We start from the raw sequence: 19,220 nt of genomic DNA on the forward strand, positions 1-19,220 counted from the left end.
ATTTATTTTAACTGCCTTAGTTTTAGAACCAGCCATTTTCCAAGGTGCAAAAGAGCAGGTTTTACAGGTTTATTAATGTTTTTTACATCAGTCAGATTAAATGCTGTTAAATGGTTCTCTTTGTAATAATCATATCAGTAATTTATTGGAGTAAAGGTGACATTACTTAAATGACCATGAGGCTTAGAAAAATTGCCAACATAAGCCACAATATAAAATATTTTAATTAATACCCATTAAAAACCCCCGTTATGATAATGCCTCGTTTCTCTAGGCTCAATACAAACAATACATATAATAATTGATTTTTTTAAACCTTTTTGATGCAAACACTTCTAAAACAATTTTCTGTTTTCCAGCCCCTTGACAGAGAATGAAAGACATAACTTAATATGTTTTTCTTTCTACATTACACCATATATTATCTGAGTATCAGGAGATAAATGGTTAAAATTAAAGGCATAATATACTCTGCATAAGAACTTTATACTTAGAATAATACCTCAAGTCTTCATAACTGCTGTTTCAGCTATGTAGGGGAGACCTTTCGACTTAGTTCCAAATTCATAGATGTATTATGTAAATTGAAACTGCACTGTATCAATTTCTAGATAAGAAATATATTAGAAGGTACAGAATACATTAAAAAATTAAGCAGTTCCATTAAAAACAAAGTATTTGTAAAATATTGTTTTCAAATACACATGGTGCTGTATTAAAATTGGTTCATCTTCCTTTTTTAGGTATATGATGTACAATTAGTATACTAAGTTCAGCAAATGGAAATTTTTTTCTATAGATTTCAGCATCTTTGAAACCTATTTTATCTGTATTTATCCTTAAGCAGACTAAACATCCTTCTGATTATATCTTGTTTACCTTACTTGTTTGTTTTATTTATTTATTTATTTATTCGGGGGTTGGGGGGGCTCTGCTGGGTCTTTGTTGCTCTGTGCAGGCTTTCTCTAGTTGCGGCGAGCGGGGGGCTACTCTTTGTTGCAGTGCGCAGGCTGCTTATTGAGGTGGCTTCCCTTGTGTGGAACGTGGGCTCTAGGCGTGCGGGCTTCAGTAGTTGCCGCGCATGGGCTCAGTAGTTGTGGCTCACTGGCTCTAGAGCGCAGGCTCAGTAGTTGTGGCGCACAGGCTTAGTTACTCCGCGGCATGTGGGATCTTCCCGGGCCAGGGCTCGAACCCGTGTCCCCTGCATTGGCAGGCAGATCCTTAACCACTGCGCCACCAGGGAATTTCCTGTCTTTTTTTCTTACATGCATAATTTTAAGATTTTTATTGAAGTAGAAATAATGTATATGTGTCAGAAGCAAATGGTCTCATGAATTTTTGTAAACTGAAGACCCCAATGTAACAAGTACTCAGATTAAGAAACAGTAATTGTACTTCAGAAGACCCTCCTTTGACAGCTTCCACTTAATATCCTTCTTTCCCTCCCAGATGGAAACAATATCCTGACCCTTAATGACTCTGCCTTTTCTTCCCTATTTTCCTTCCTCTTTCCTTACTTACTGTCTGAAAAATTGTTGAACTAGTTTGAAGCTTTGGATGATGGGTTTGGTTTGCTTGTGGGATATTACTAGGTAAGGGTATCAGCAATCTGAGTTCCTTTAATCACCTCAGTTATAGATTTGACATGATTGAAAGGTGGGCTTTAATTTTATCATCTTTACTCTCTAGGATATAGACTCTCAGGATTTTAAACCAAAGACTAGGGAGAGTTAGGAGTCTTGGTTTTGGTGGATCCTGACCTCCAACTTTTGCTTCTGTATTTTTGTGAATCTGCTAAAAGCTCTTTAGGCCTCTTGGCTTTTTGCTATGTAATAACAATGATTTGGAGGAAAAAACAATTCCTAAGGTCGGTCAGATTTCTTGGTTTACTACTTCTTCTGGATCTTGCCTGCATAATTCATCACTGTTCTTTTAACTTTTCAGTGCCTTCAAACAGGTGTGTTTCATTTTTCTTCCCTAGCTCGCTATAAGGGTTATTCCAATTTGCTTATTTCTAGAAGCAGAACTCTGTAATCCTGTATTACGTGTTTTTAAAAAGTAATCTTTCAAGTCTTACTTTTTTTTTTTTAAATTTATGTATGTATGTATGTATTTATTTTTGGCTGCGTTGGGTCTTCGTTGCTGTGCGCAGGCATTTTGTAGTTGCGCCGAGCGGGGGCTACTCTTCATTGCGGTGCACGTGCTTCTCACTGCGGTGGCTTCTCTTGTTGCGGGGCATGGGCTCTAGGTGTGCAGCCTTCAGTAGTTGTGGCTGGCGGGCTCTAGAGCGCAGGCTCAGTAGTTGTGGTGCACAGGCTCAGTTGCTCCGCGGCATGTGGGATCTTCCTGTACCAGGGCTCGAACCTGTGTCTCCTGCATTGGCAGGCGGATTCTTAACCACTGCGCCACCAGGGAAGCCCCCTCAAGTCTTACTTTTAATGACATTGTGTCATTGGAGTTTGTGACTTCTTTTAAGCATCTATAACTGGCATTGATTAAAGTTGTTTCAGTGTAATGAGTTCCCCAGACAGTACATTTTGGTTCAAAATGAAGAAGTTGTACAAAGGCCTCATGATATTTTTGTAAATTCTCAAATATGAGGTAGTTTCTTTTCTGAGGGATAATTTTAGGGGGGCATTTTTCTTCATATTTGGCATCTAGGGATATTTGATTTACGGTGAGGTAATAGTTTCTAGAAAAAATTTAATAATAAAAGCAATGGTAATAGCTACTATTTGAGTGTTTAATATGCACTAGGCACTAAGGGCTTATATAACCTTCACTAAACTAATCAATCTTTATGAACACTTTCATGATATAGATACTGCTTTTATTCCATTTTACAAATGAGTAAATTAAGACAAGGGGAGGTCAAGTAATTTAACATGGTCATAGAGGCAACCCTGATACTGAACTGGCATGACCTAGTATTACCCATTCTGGCTGTTTGCATCCAGCTTCCATTCTGTTTTGGCCAATGTCTGTTCCTGTCGGTTGAAAACCTGAGAAAACAGCTAGCAGTGACACAGATTCAGATATAAAGTTATTGGAGATTGGCTCCCATCCTGTGTGGAAGCCTCATCTCTTTTGTTTCATTAACCTCATGAAAACATCAGTCCTTAAATTTTTTTCCTTTTAATTCAAACTAAAGGAATTATGCTGTTGGTGTATATATACAGTTAGTAATTAGCAGCCAGATCTAAAAAGCCATGCCATGATGTTCTCATAGCAATAGAACCAAATTGAAATTTCATAAAAAGTATAAGAGAAAGTTTCTTTTGAGGGGAATATACTTTGAAATAATAATTGATATCAATAATTATTTTAGGTATTAAGCAACATGTTCTTCGTGTTTGTTATCCAATAATCCTGTTGTTAAAACTTTGTACTGTTTCAAAGAATCCCTTTCATTTTAGTAAATTATACTAATTTATTTAATGTTAAATGTTAAGAATTAATTTACAGATCTTTAATAAAACATATCATGAAGCATTAATCTGTAGAAGTTTTACTTAATAGCTTTGTAAAATCTTTGGATGTGGGAAAGATACTAATGAAAAAAATACTCCTTTATAATCTTTTTACTCTAATTACTACCATAATCCTAAATACTTGTACAGTAAAATAAACAATACAAATATTTATTAAAATAATGTAATTGAACTTTAATAAAGTGTTAGAGAAGGAGAACTGGAAAGTGCTGTGTTAATACAGCCGTTTCATCATATACCAGTTTTAGGTATATTTTGAACATTTGTTTGATTAACATTCAGTAAAGATTGTAGGTGAGTGCTTATGCTTAAAGAATGAGATTATTTGTGTATCATTTTATTGGTTTATTAATGCACTTAATAGAATGAGTTTAGTCTGAAACTCCATAAAGGAGAAAGACCCTCAAGTCTGGCCTTGATAGAAAAGTATGTCTCAGTTATAGTCCTTTTTTTTTTTTTTTTTAAACACTAAGAGACAAGTAATTTGTTTTGAATTGTATATTCAGAGAAGATGATAAATGTTATAATTTATAGTTTACTTTTAAATATGGGTATTACTTTTAAAGTGCCTTTTGTTTTCAAAACATAAATTTGGTGAGTTTCTTTTGTTTGGAGAATTTCTTAAGATTTTGTTTTTATTGTGGATTTAAAAAACACTCAGATAATATTATGCTTACTTCTAAGAAAACTAAAGGTCATATTTTTTGATAAAAAGTATTTTCAGTGATATTTAAGCAAAGATTGTATCCTAACTGTAAGCACTTAACAAGGAAAACATAATTCATTAAGTGATATTAACCTATAACAATTTAAATAATTTATTTTATTGTTATCTAACAATAAATATATGCAAATTTCTTTCAAGTGATTTACTGATTTTTTTTCTCCTTAATTTTATTTAATGTTCTCTTTTAAGATAACAGTAGATTCATATGCAGTTGTAAGAAATAATATAGAGAGATCTGGTGTAACCTTTATTCATTTTCCTCCAGTGGTGACATCTTGCAAAACTATAGTAAGGTATTCCAACCTTGATATTGACGTTGATACAATCATGATTCAGAACATTTCTATCACAAGTATCCTTCATGTTACCATTTTATAGTTAAACCCGTTTTCTTCCCTGTGCTTAACCCTGCTCCCCCTTAACCCCTGGTAACCACTCATTTCTTCTCCATCTCTATAATTTTGTCATTTCAAGAATGCTATATAAATGGAATCATACAATATGTAACCTTTTAGGATTAATTTTGCTCTCTCAAGCTCAGTGTACTTCTCTGGAGATTAATCAGCATTGTGTGTATCAGTCGTTTGTTTCTTTTTATTTCTGAATGGTATTCCATGGCATAGATGTTTAACCATTTGCTTAACCAATTGTTTAACCATTCATCCATTGAAGGACATCTGTGTTGTTTCCATTTTGGCTAATAGGAATAACACTGCTATGAATATTTTGTGTAGAGATCTTTGTGAGAATTTCCATTTCCCCATGATAAATGCCCAAGAGTGCAATTTTTGGGTTGTATGGTGAATACAGGTTTAGTTCTGTAAGAGACTGACAACCTGCCGGAATGACTGTAACCTTTTACATTCACCACCAGCATATGAATGATCCTTTTCCTGGACTTCCTTACTATCATTTGGTGGTGTCACTATTTTTAAGTTTAATTTTAGATGAGAGCCATTCTGATATGTATGCCATAACAAAACCACCGTGCTGTGGTTTTAATTTGCATTTCCCTATTAGTTAATGAAGCTGATTATCTTTTCATGTGCTTTGTTTGCCATTTGTATATCTCCTTTAATCGTTTATTGATGTCTGTATTAGTTTGCTAGAGCTGCCATAACAAAATACCACAGGCTGGTTAAATAAACAGAAATTTATTTCTCATAGTTTCTCACAATTCCTCCAGGAGGCTAGAAGTGCAAGGTCAAGGTGTTAGCAGGTTTGGTTTCTCCCAAGGCTCCTCTCCTTGGCTTGCAGATGGCTGCCTTCTTGCTGTGTTCTCATATGCTTTTCTCTCTTCTTATAAGGATGCCAGTTGTATTGGATTAGGGAACCACTGATATAATCTGATTTAACCTTGAAGGTCCCAACTTTAGCATATGGTCGCATTGAGGCTTCAACATGTGAATTTTAGGGGATACACAGTTCAGTCCGTAAGAATACCTTTTGCCCTTTTTTAAACTGAATTGTTTTTTTAAATGTTGAGTTTTGGGAGTGGTCTTTATATTCTAGATACTAGCCCCTTGTTTCATATGTAGTTGCATATATTTTCTGCCAATGTGTAATTTGTTTTTTTCTTCCTCTTAAGAGGTTTTTTTTTTTTAATGGAACAGGAGTTTTTAATTTTGATGAAATCCAATTTATCAGTGTTCTCTTTTATGGGCTGTGCTTTTGTTGTCAACCCTAAGAACTCTGTACCTAGCTATATAAATGTTTTTTTAAAAAAATGCTATGCCATGTTGAAGGAAAAATGATTAGAGATCACAAATTATAAATTTTTTTTGCTGGGGGAAATTGTTAATTATAAAAAGAAGGTTCACTTTGAAGAATAGGGGCAGATCAGTCATGAACAAAATAGATACTTGGGAGATAATCCTTCATGTGTTTTTCTCATTTTTTCTGCTCTTCTGTGTAATGGCATAGATAGGTTTTGTTCTGGACTATCTTTTAAGGATGTTTGTTTAGCAGGCAGCCTTGGAAAAGAGAGATACTCCCAGACAAGATTATCTTGACTGGTAGTATCATCATCTGCTTTGTCATCCAGGCTGGGAATGGGGGCATCCTTGTTAAGTGCCCCGATGTTGTTCTTCACGTTCAGTCACAGCATCCTGTTGACTTCAGCTTCTAAGTAGTTCTTAAATCTATCCTGCATTTTCATCCTTGTCACTGACACTCCCTGATCCATTACCTCATCCTCTCAAGTGTCCTTTCTGTAATGCTGCTTTCCAGATCTTTTTCTTCATCTCTTTAGTTTTCAGAAGTTTGACTTATATGTCTTGTTTTGTATTTCTTTGGGTTTATCCTGTTTAGGATTTACTCACTTTATTCCATCTGTACTTTTAGGTCTTTTGCCAAATTTAGGAATTTTTCAGCCATTATTTCTTGGAGTACTCTTTAAGCCCCACCCACCATCTGAATCTTTCCAGAGTTCAGATGATAGGATATTTTAGCTGTTTTGTTATAGTTCCACAGGTCCCTGAAGTTCTTTTTTTTTCCCCCTTATCTTTGTCCTCCGTGTATTTTTTTTTTTAACTTTTATTGGACTATAGGGGATGGGTTGGGAAATATCTCTGCAAGTTATGCCCTACTAGGGAAATGTCCATTCTAATTTTCCTGGGACAGCTTTCGGAGCTTTTTCTTTTTCTTGGAGCTGCTGCTCCTGCTGGCAGCAGCCTCTTCAGGTCCACTGCTGAGTGGCTCCTCCTTGGAAGAGAATTTCCTCTATTTCTTGGGGACTGTCTTGTTTCCTGACTCTTCAGGGTCACTAACTGGTTCCCTCTCTGGGGAAAGATTTATTCCTCTCGGTAAGACTTCCACTGCCAGCTGTCTCTTCAAGATCACTACTAACCAGCTCCTCCATGGAAAAAGATTTCTCTTTTGGGGGTTTGGAGAGGAGACAGATGGGTCTCCATTCCATTCTCCATTTTTCTCTTTTGTTCAGATTGGGTAATTTCTGTTGTTCTGTGTTCTAATTCACTGATGGTTTCCTGGTCCTCTCAGTACTGCTTTTGATCCCATTTATTGTTTAATTTTGGTTCCTGTATTTTTCAGTTGTAACCTTTCTTGTTGGTCTTTCTTTATAGCTTCTATTTCTTTGTTTAGATTTTATAATTCTTTTCTAAGACATTCTGGTTTTCATTTGTTTCAAGGATGTTCCTAGTTGCTCACTGAAACATTTTTATGATGGTTGCTTTAAAATCTTTAATAGATAACTCTAATATCCCTATCATCTTAGTGTTGGCATCTACTGTTTATCTCTTTTCATCCAGTTTGGGATCTACCTGGCTCTTGGAATGGTGAGTGATTTTTTTTTTTTCCCCCAAACCTTGGATATTATGAGATTATGGATCTTATTCAAGCCTTCAGTTTTAGCTTGGTTTGTTTGACACCATTCCAGCAGAGAAGGGTGGGGTGCATGCCGCCTCATTACTGCCAGGTCATGGTAGAAATCCTGGTTCCCCACTCAGCCTCCATTGATATCTCAGGTAGATTGTTCTCATTATTACTGTGGGTGAATGCGGGATCTGGCTCCCCACTATTATTCCCCTGATAGCTTTCTGGTTGGGAGGTATAGAAGTGCCTCATTACTGTTCCACATGTGTCTTCCACTGACACCACAGAGTGGTGTGTCCTTGTTACCACTGGCTGGTGATGTTTCAAGTCCTGAGAGAAGTGTCCACTAAGCATCCTCTTGTACTAGCCCAGTGGGGAGGGATAAAGTTACCTCAACTGATAGGTAGGCTTGGATGTCCAAGCTCCCTGCTTGGTCTCCCCACCGTGGAGGTGCCTCATTAACTGGTGGGGATTAAAGTCTCAGTTCCATCTTGGCCTTTTCTGATACCACCCCAGTGGGAAAGTCGGGGCTCTTATTACATCCTGGGGGGAGGGGTGGAAATCTAGGCTCTCCATGTCAGCTTTTGCTGGTGGGGTTAGGGGTAAGGTCATGTTTTTTTTCTCTAGTGTTGGCTGCACTAGAGCAGTTATTTTCTTAAAAAGTTTTCTGTCTTGCTAGACTTGCCATTTCCCTTTCTTGGTCCTTTGGCTACAGAGAACAGGCTTTTGGAGGGTTTGTTTCATGTATACTTGTTGGTTTTCTGTGTTACGCACTTCTCTTCCACCCAGTCTTTGATATATGAGGTAAAATGAAAATCCAGGGAACTCACTGTTGTGTCATTCTTTGGATCCTGAGATCCCTATCCAGTCTTTCTTCATCTCTGTCTTTTCTTTTTTATATTTGTTTTATACATAATGTCTTGGGTTTCTAGTTATACTTAGCAAGAGGAATAGGAAAAAGTATATCTATTCCATCTTCCCAGAAGTGGAAAGTATGTTTCAAGTACTTGGTAACAGAAATTACCTCTAAATGGTAGTTGCATTGGATCTACTTAAATATTATTGTCTTTGTGTGCTTTTTTCATTTGTTTGTTTATTTATTTTTAGGACTAAATACCTATAAGCCTGATTTTATTGACAGAGATAATAAAGAATTCAAATGAAAAGTACAAAACAAAAACATAGAGTCAACTCTCAGGGATACACATAAATCTCTAGCTGAGTCTTGACAACACAGGGATCTGCTTAATTACCAATTTTTAACCTGTCAAACTTTATTAATGATTTCTTTTATGTGTGTTGCAGTCCAAACAATTTTCTTCTTTCTTCTGACCCTTTGATTCAGTTACAGAGTGACTGATAATTTATGGAAACAGTTTTCAGGTTTTGGGTAGTCTCATATCCTCGGCTTTGTTAGAATTTAATGGTTAGGTTTTCCCTTTGGGCAGCTGTGGGTATTTCTATGGTAATTTAATATTTTCAGAGGTTTACTATATAATATAAAAGTATTATCTATTGCACTAAAAGACAGTTACTGTGTCATAAAATATGAGAAAAAGCAAGGCCTTTCTTCCATATAGGTAACATAATAATTTTAAATTGCCTCAACAGTAATATTCTATAGTAAAATATCATTATTGTAAGTGTTTTTAAAAAAGTTTTCTTTGTGTAATATTTGGGCTGTCCCAGGTCTGAACTAATCTTGGGATTGGATTTCTTTCCTGTAGGCTGATGGTCTAGAGGACAATGAAAAGGATTTCTATGATTCTGATGAGGAACAGAAGGAAAAGACTGACAAAGGGAAGAAGCCATATACTATGGATCCAGACCATAGACTTTTAATTCGGAATACAAAGCCTTTGCTTCAGAGCAGGAATGCAGCGGTATGTAAAAACCACTATAAGAAATAATTCACAGATTTTTTAAAACAGTGGTTAAAAATATGTAAGTTTAGTAAATAAGTCTTTATTTTTGAGTGTGCTAATGGAGCGTTTGTTGGTTTTTTTGTTTATATACTAAAAAGCAGGTTTTAGTAGGATTACTTGGTTTGGTAGCTGTATGCCTACTGGACTTCATTTCCTTTTTGTGGTTTTGTTGATTGGTTTCCTAAGATATAAGTTCAAGATGTTTACCAGTTGATTGGAGGACTGTGTATATTTCTCTACTACTGGATTGTTGTTGTGAGTACTTAATCTGGTATCAGTCGATAATATTTGTATTTACCTGATAAGAGTTTTGAAGAGACTAACATATAGTAAAAGCACCTAGCATAATGCCTCAATTAAAAATTTTAGCTGGTAGGAATAACTAACAATCATCCTTACTTGGGTCCTAAGTTTGTTGTTGTTGTTTACATCTTTTTATTTTAAATAACCCTTTTATTTTAGAAGAATACATGTGCACAGTAGAAAATTAGAAAATACAGACTAGCAAAATTTAATAAAATTAAACCATTACATTCCCATCACTCAGGAATCACTGTTATAATACCTTAATGCAGTTTTTTCCAGATTTTTTCCTGCATAAATGTACCTATTTCACATGTGTGTATGTCTATACATATATATATTTTTAAAACCAAGATGAAAATCATAGTACACATAGTATTTTTTAACCTGTTTTTTTTTCTAGTCAGTTCTCTATTTCTATTTCAGTAAAATTTCATCTCATTTAATACCAATTTGTCTTAAGTTCTTTTATAACTCGTTCATCTAAACCAGTTGCGCTGCATTGGGTCTGGTTGTTACATCTTTTAAACCTCTCAAGTCTTGCAGAATGTTCCCCTGGATTTGTCTGGTTGCTTCCTTTTCTATATCCTGTGTTTCCTGTTAACTGGAAGTTTTATGTAAGGCTTGATGAATTCAAATTCAACATTTTCTTAAACTTCTTTCAATTAAAAAAAATTCTTAATGAATCGTTCTGTTCAAGTAGTAAAAACTTTGAAAATGAGAGTTTCCTTTGTTTTCTGATGCTTGAGAATTTGGTCCCTAGAGCTTTGTATATCTATCTTAGGAAGTTTTTATCTAATACCTAGTACTTAGTTTCTAAATCATGATTAAGTACTGTGTACAATAATAACACATATGTTATTTTATTAATGTTGTAAAATATGCTTATATTTTAGTATACTCTTGCTTGACCTGGTGGTACTTAAGTACTGTAACTTGCCACCTAAAACTACTTTATAATTGACTCACTGTTAATTTAACTTTGTCTTGGAAATTGGTTTTATAGTTCAAATACTCACTGATGAAAAATGTTCTTGAATAGTGAAACAAATAGAGGTAGTTTGTACTTTTTGTACCAGTATGTTTTGGTTCCCCGCTTGTTTGATTGTGTACCAAATAGAGGTAGTTTATTTTTTGTTCCAATACCTTTTAGTATCCTGCTTATTTGATGATGCTAAATATATATAAAGGTTGACTTTTGAAGAATTGTGAATAGAGGTTCTTTTTTTAAGCCTTATTCTCAACTTGCAAGAGAGACTTTGAGAATTTGTTCAGGAAACTTAGTCTGTCAGTGCTGTGTAGATTGAATTGGCGATAAGAGATACTGGAAGCACTGTTGGGAGGCTATTTGGACAGTCTAGGTAAGGTGATAGAGGAGCAATGGTTAGAAATAGAAAAGTTCTTATAGGATGTACTTTCTTATGAACATACATAATGTAACTGCTGAAGGCCTATGAGGTATATTTTTAGTTGTTTTGGAGTTTGGAGTTATGGGAGCTTCCCTCATGGCTTTTACAAATTAGACTATAAATGTCAAATTTGGGGTATTGAAGAGATTTAAAAACTGTTAGATTTGTAAATATTGGGGAAAAGAAGATCCTTTATCCCTTTTGTGTTTGGGAGTGCCCTAATTAATGTATCAGAACAGATGACATACTAAGTGGAATCTAGAATCTTAAAAACATTGACACATATAGAAAGTACAGTTTATTAAGCTTCAGCTTTCTCTTCTATCATATGCTAATACTTATTAGCCACCTGTATGCTTTAATATTTTAAAAAAATGACTGTCACCTATTTGTAGATTAAGTCAATCATTAATTGAGTTTTTCTTAATAAGATTTTAAATTCAGAAGTTTGTTGTATAATTAAAGTGTATTTGTAGATCACAGGTGAAGAAATAAGATATCCTTAAACTCCTCAAATCCCCAAGTAATGTCTGAAAGCTATAAATCAGTGATCTAAAAAAATGTACACAAAAATACCATACAGCAGTAACTTGAGGATCCTGTAACTCTATTTTTTTAAAATGTTTCTTAGTTTTAGAAGAAACTCTTTTTGTTTCGAGCACCCTCAGGTACTATATACTCTTTAGGCATATGTAAAACTCCTGCCATATTTTATTAGAACTTTATAGTTCAAGCAGAAGTAAAGTAGTATTAATATATCTTCCTAACCAAAGGTGGTAAGATGATTAATTTCTGTAGCTCTCTATCTGCAGTTGCCACACGCTGAGCTGGATACTTTCAGCAAGTGGGAGGTCTGGACTTTTGATCTCTGGATCTAAGTGTAGAGACATGTAGGGGAAACATAGTACTCTTATATTTTATGACAGAGAAATTCTGATTACCCCTATAATAGCTTTGAACCGAAGACTATTTTTAAGGTTCTGCATTTTGAAAAGCAAGATCATTTCAAATGCTGCTGTTTTAGAGGAATTGTTTTAATAGAGTCCCCTTAATTAAAACTTAAATATACTGACCTTTTTTGGTTTTAAAAATTTTAACCTACTTACTGCTGTTATCTTTAAGTGTCTGGTTTCATTCCGTCTCGGAGCAGCAGCAGCACTAGGAAGAGTATGGCATTTGGAGTGTGTGTTGAGCCTTGCCGTATTGGCTGTCAGACTTTGGGTAGTTTGTTTAACATTCATTTTCTTTTCTGAGGATTTATTGGCTTCCTAGGGCTGCCGTAACAAATTACCAAAAACTGAGTGGATTAAAACAATAGAAATGTATTCTCTCACATTTCAGGAGGCCAGAAGTCTAAAACTCAAGTTGTCGACAGGATTGGTTCCTCCTGGAGGCTCTAGGGAGAAATTAGCTTCTGGTGGTTGCCAGCAATCTTTGGCATTACTTGACTTACATGCCTCAGTGCAGTCTCTGCCTCCATCTTCATACTGCCTCTTCTCTGTGTGTCCTTTTCTGTCTCTGATAAGGACACTCACATTGGATTTAGGGCCCCCCAATCAAGTATGATCTCACCTTGGTCATTGCCTCAATAATATCTGCAAAGACTTTATTTCCAAATAAAGTCACATTCTGAGGGTAGATACTCTTAGGGGAACACTATTCAACCTGCTGCATAGGGTAACAACATATTCATCTTATTTCACAGCAATTTTGTAGGAGTTAAAGGGAATAATATGTAAGAATATACTTTGAAACTGTAGTATGAAACTGTTATAGTTCTTATTGTTCTCTGCTTTACTTTTTAGGTGGTTATGGCAGTTGCTCAGCTGTATTGGCACATAGCACCAAAATCGGAAGCTGGCATTATTTCTAAATCACTAGTGCGTTTACTTCGTAGCAATAGGTAGGACATGATTTTTTATGTGTTTTCTTTTGTATTACTTTAAAAGTAATGTTTGAACAAATAAAATGTGTCTCTTAGGCATTTAACATGCAGCTCTGACTGTATTTTATCAATGAGATTTCATACTTAAGGGGATTATTATAAAAGCCTTTAGATTACTGATCTCAAAGTTAATGCTAAATATTGAAGGTTTTTTTAACCTCAAGCCCAAAGAAGTTGAAAATATTTTTTTGGCATATAGTATATACTGTTACCAGTAGCCTAGTATTAGTGTTTGATATTTCTAGGTGTGACAATAATAATGTTTGGGAGTTCTATTAAGTCTGGAATCACTGAAAAACTATATTAAATGTATTATCAGATTGACTTAGTGTAATTATACATGACTTTATATAAAGCAATACATATGCTGAATTATGTAGTTTATGACAGAATTACTGCTCCCTGTAAAGTTACAATATTTAATTACTATAGTTTGTTCTATTTAAGAAAAGAGCTATGTTCTTAATAGCTACTTATTTTAAAGAAATGCATACTCTTTTCATTTCCTGGAGACAGGTAGGTAGGTAGTAGGTAGGTAGGTAGATAGATAGATAGATAGCAGAATACTTTTCTCTTTAATTTTACCTCTCTATAATTCTGCAGTTCAGGTCAACAATTCAGAAAACTTTGAGTTCCTGTGGCATATACTTTCAGTGTTTAAAAAGATTTTGCCATTTGTTTTGTTTTCTATATTTAAGAATACTATTGTTCAAGCTATTTATCTTACCCTGGATATTTTGCAGTAATTAGTTATTTTAAATTTAAAAAAATTTTTCCATTGAGCACTTATGCTATTGGAGTTGGGAGGAGAAAGATAAATATTTATTTTCATCCATACTCAAACTTAGTGCCACAACTTTAGCCCTAGTTTGGCTTTTGCCATTCTTTAGTAAGATACTATTTCCTTTGTCTTTATACGTAGTCGTTCTTTCCCTTTTAACAGCTCAATAATTTTTGTTTTCCATTGCTGGTTCAAAGAAGGATCTGGAATGCATCTTTCACATGAAGCATTATACCAGATTCAGTTCCATGTTCATTTCTTAGATAATTGGATGTAAAATAACATGGTTTTTTAAAAAATATCTTTCACTCTGGGCAGAATTGAGTCACATGGTGAGCCTTCCAATCAAGAGTTTGTATTAACACTGTGGTCATGTTTGTTCCATTAGCCCTAAGAATACTTTCTTTGCACGTGTTCAGAGCAGCTACTGTATTGACTCTATATCTTAGGAATACAGTATTATAAAACTTGTTTTAACTCTTCCTCGTGATGAATCAAATCTAATTTAATAGTTTATAGGGAAAATGTATTTTTAAAAGAAGGCATAAATATCTAAGATTTATTAATAACTTTTCAATATTATATTTAAGAGTTCCACTCAGTATGAGTCTTATTGCTGATTTTTCTTTCTTTAATGTACTGTTTACTTAAAGATATTTCATTGGAGAATATACCCAGTGAAAATTCTCCTTTAATTTCTAGGGAGGTGCAGTATATTGTCCTACAGAATATAGCAACTATGTCAATTCAAAGAAAGGTATGTACATTGTGAACACAAAATTCAAGAGAGAAATGAATACATTGTACCTTAAATGTATTTATATATTTATTTTTGTAATCTAGGGTATGTTTGAACCTTATCTGAAGAGTTTTTATGTTAGGTCAACCGATCCAACTATGATCAAGATACTGAAGGTATGCATGCTCTTATTTTTCAGATACTCTAATGCATGTTTACTTTGACGCTATTGCTGTAACTTTTGGTTTAGCATCTGTAAAATGGAGACCTGTGGTTTTTTTTTAAAATAGACATTGAGGGATTTTCTTTATGCTTTTTAAACTACATTATTTTATACTAATTACTGTGCTACATTCTAATAATACAAAGTTAAGACATGCTACCTATACCTTGAATAACTCACAGTATGTGAAGGAGACAGACATGGAAACAGATAATTTCAGCACTATGTGTTTTAAGTGATAAAGAGGTTTGAATTGAGTGTTGTGGAAAAAGAGAAAGATGGGGCCAATTCTCTGGGATATTTAGAAAAGACTGGTGGAAAAGATGATGTTTGATTGGATCTAAAAAGAATAACATGATTTCGTCAATTTTTTTGTTGTTGGTAGGTAAGTTGATTGGGAAGTTGTAGCATTGGGTATAGGAGAAAGGCACATTTTATGCTAACACAAGGGATTATGAAAGAGTGTTGTGTTCAGGGAATGATAACTACAGTATAGAATATAGTTATGGGTATAAAGTTATAATGATTAAAACAGTGTGATATTTAGATAGAAAAATAAGTGGAATAGAAAATGAAGCCTGGAAACAGATCTCTGCCTATCAAAATGTACCATATAACAGAGGAGACATTGTAAACCAGTGAGGACTATTCATTAGTAGACTATTCAGTAAATATTGGAATGATTGGTTCTTCACATGGAAACTGAGTTTAATCACAAAAAAACAAAAAACGAAAAACTAAGACACACCCAAATTGAAGGATAAATTTACAAAATAATTGGTTCATAATCATCAAAAGTGTCCACTTCGTGAAGGTCAAAAGAAAGGTTGAGAAACTTTCAGACTGAAGGAGACTAAAGAGACAACTAAATACAATGTATGGTGTGGATCTGGAGTCTTCTTTTATACATTGTTGAGATAATTAGTGAAATTTAAATGTAAGTTATTATTGCATAGATGTGATGTATCAGTGTTAATTTCCTGATTTCCTTGGTTGTATTGTGGTCTGTAAGACAGTGTCCTTGTTTGTAGAAAATATGTACAGATGTGTTTGGAGATGATGTGGTATCATTTTGATGACTCTGGACTCAAATGGTTCAGATAAAAACTGGTTTTTACCTTTTCTGTACATTAGAGATTGTTTTTTAAAATTGTACAAAAAATTAAAATGTTCTCATCAAAATAAAATGAAAAGTCAGTTCATAATCTAGGAGAAAATATTTCCAGTATATATATCTGAAAATTGACTACTCTCTGGAATATATAAAGAACTGCTACAATCTGTGCCTTTTAGTTGGAGCATTAGACCATTTACTTTTAATGTAATTATTGATATGAGTGTGTTTATATCTACATCTTGTGTTTTGTTTGTCCCATCTGTTTCTGTTCCTTTTTTCCTTTTTGAAGCTTTCCTTCAGATTAATTGAATATTTTTTTATGAGTAGAAACTGAAAATTTTTAGCAAGCCTATTGGAGATGAGCTTTTAATTGCATATTTCTTGTAACTATAAATCTGGAAGAGAGAATTAAACTGTCTAAATATTTGAGATGGTAGGATGAAGAAAAACTAAATAAGGGAATAATTGGTATCTGGAATATAGAGGTATTACACGGAGGGCAAGTCGTTTTCTAACTTTATTTAATTAAAAGAAAAAGAAATAAAACTACCTTAAGTTGTTTAGGTTAATTAGATATAAATTATAAAGTTGGGACAAACAACTAAGGAAGACGTATGATTCTCTTTTTTGTAATTACTTTTAGGCACTATATAATTGTTCTGTTTGTAGGTGTAGGGAGACAAAGTTCACCTGAAGGGTATAATGCCTCCCATTTATAATAGTGTAACTTTTTTTAAAAACAGAAATTACCTTTCTATTAAATGCATAACCTTTATTAAATTCATCCTTTTTATTTGTGTTTTAACCTGTTTACTTTCTCTTTTTTCTATCATAGCTTGAAATTTTGACAAACTTGGCAAATGAAGCCAACATATCAACTCTTCTTCGAGAATTTCAGGTTTGTGTACAGTGCTAATTATACAATAACTTCTAAAGCATCTGTTCAGTTTAAAGTAAGATATATATCTTTCTCAATTTAGATATGTGTAATTGTATAAATAAAACAGTGATTTGGGGCAAGATTGACAGCTAATAAATTTATAAATTTTCAAGAATAAACATTAACTACAAATCTAAAATTTAAGGGAAATGAAATGGTAGTCCCTTTCATGTTTTCATATCATAGAATTTGAGAGACTGGTTTATAACTCCTTGTTTGAAAATAAGTCACTGTAAGGATTCTATCTTTTTGTGCTGTCATCATCAGTAGTCCATGCTATACTCTCATGAAAATGGCTTCACTTCTTACATGGTTGTCCCTATTTGATTGGCCTACTACTGTTTTAGACATTGTCTTCTTAGCTTCATGTATAGCTCCAAAAAATTGGTTTAAAATTGGCCTCATCATGAGTTTTTAAATTGTTGTTAATGTTTTGTTTTGCTGTATTTTTTAAATCATGTGTACTGATGGATGAGATGCTTCCCAGCTACACATCACCCCAAAATACTAAAAAGTTACTTCATGGATCTTATGCCCTTTATGATGAAAGGGTTAGCTCTGAAGACTTAGTGGTGGAGCACGGTAATAGAAAACCTCATATCAGTATTACGGGTTTTACATCTCATCAGCAGTTTTCTTAGCAAAAGTATACCACATGCTACACACTAATCACAGAATTTTTGTCAACTCCCAGCTTTTATAGATTTAACTGATTTTGTTGCCATAGTCATTCTGTATGCCTGCATTAAATTTCTTTTTAGCCATATAGACATTGTATTTCTTTTTAACTGTATGATCTTACACTTTTAACAGGAGTAGTAGAATATTATAACATATTCATGCTTTATAATTTTGTAACTGAATTACTATACTTTCATGCTGTATATATTTCTAGAAAAACTCCTTGTAAAATTAGGATATCTGCTTATCTTATATTCACATACCAGAAAATATAGTATCTCAAGTTCTTATCTAATAATCTGTGGTATAGAACATTGCTTAAATTTGACTTTGTTTTAAAGTTTTTGTCTTTGTGTTTGCAGTTTTTGCTTTTCCTCTTATCATGTGTAATCTGTTTGGGTGTCCTTTTGCTGTCTGTTTTCTGCTTATGTCAGGGTTACTGGGGTTTTAGGGAAGGAATCTCAGGTAATTTTATGGCATTATTTACCTGTTTCAGGATATTGGTGATCTAGTCATTTCATTTAATATCAGGATGTTTAGTAAGGTCCACTGTTTAGTGAGACTTTTTAATATATTCTTTCTTCATGTATCCTTTTTTATCACTGTCTATATTTTACCTTATTTCTGTGTTTATGGGTTATGTTCATAGATGTGTACAGTTTATTCATAACTTTTTGAGAAAATAGAGAAATTTTCTAAAGACTCAGTTTTTTGTAACTGAGGAAATTAGGTAATCAACTGGGAAATGGTTTTAAATACAGTTGATCTTTCCTACATGGAACTAAGAGAGTTTAATTTGTTTAATTTATTTCCTCAGCATTTAATCGTGTTTTGGTACCATTTTCACTAAATTCGTGTGTCTTTTAGATATTCTTGGATTTTCTCCTCCATTTGCCATTTAGGCACCATTTAAATGCATATCCTGTTTTGCATGTTAGATGAACGTGGTGTTAATTCTACATTAGGTACTTGTCATTTGAGGTTGGGAGTCATTTTTTTAAATTTCAATTGAAAATGGGATTTTAAATTCCATTTATATATAATGTATATAAATATGCATATTTATTAAAAATAAATTTGTTTCTGTATACAATAAAAGCTTAGTTTTTAAATTAGGAAAGTTATAACCAAAGTGAAATTCTTTAGGTCTGTAATAAATAAGTGATTAATTTCTTTTTAAGTTTATATAAATATATGGTTTACAGTGTATTTTTAAAGCATTCTTTTCAAGAAAATCTCTTTCAAAAGTGTGGTGTTTTATTTTGTTGCAAATCAAGTATTTATAAAGTCTTTATTGAAATGCTACTCACTGTAGCTATTGCAGTTTACTAACATTCAGATACCATTTTGAAAGTATAAAATGTTTATCAGTAGCATATTGATCCTTTTCCTCCTCTTCTCCCAATTTTTAGCTTTAGTAGCTCTGAAAAAGCAACCCTTTTTTCATAGATTCACAGATGCTGCTGGTTAAATGAACTGAAACCTCCAAAGAGAGGGTTCTCATCATCTCTTTCAACCTTGCACTTAAACTAATTGCTGTCCTTGGGTGACTGCTCCCCACTATCTCTTCTGGAGTCACAAGCCACTGTAGCCACAGGTGAATGAA

General features: G+C 33.7%; 1 protein-coding gene across 5 annotated transcripts in view; it reads left to right on the top strand.

Moving 5' to 3' along the window:
- AP3B1 (adaptor related protein complex 3 subunit beta 1) overlaps positions 1–19,220 on the top strand; it is a 275,634-nt gene that overhangs the window by 108,182 nt on the left and 148,232 nt on the right. For all 5 annotated transcript variants that reach the window (XM_033430068.2, XM_033430070.2, XM_033430067.2 and 2 more), the window contains 5 exons: positions 9,279–9,434; positions 12,994–13,091; positions 14,617–14,671; positions 14,758–14,829; positions 16,829–16,891. In XM_033430068.2, coding sequence (XP_033285959.1) covers positions 9,279–9,434; positions 12,994–13,091; positions 14,617–14,671; positions 14,758–14,829; positions 16,829–16,891 — 444 coding nt within the window. The remainder of the gene's footprint in view (positions 1–9,278; positions 9,435–12,993; positions 13,092–14,616; positions 14,672–14,757; positions 14,830–16,828; positions 16,892–19,220) is intronic.

This window comes from Orcinus orca, chromosome 3, assembly GCF_937001465.1.
Source record: "Orcinus orca chromosome 3, mOrcOrc1.1, whole genome shotgun sequence".
Classification (NCBI taxonomy): Eukaryota; Metazoa; Chordata; class Mammalia; order Artiodactyla; family Delphinidae; genus Orcinus; species Orcinus orca.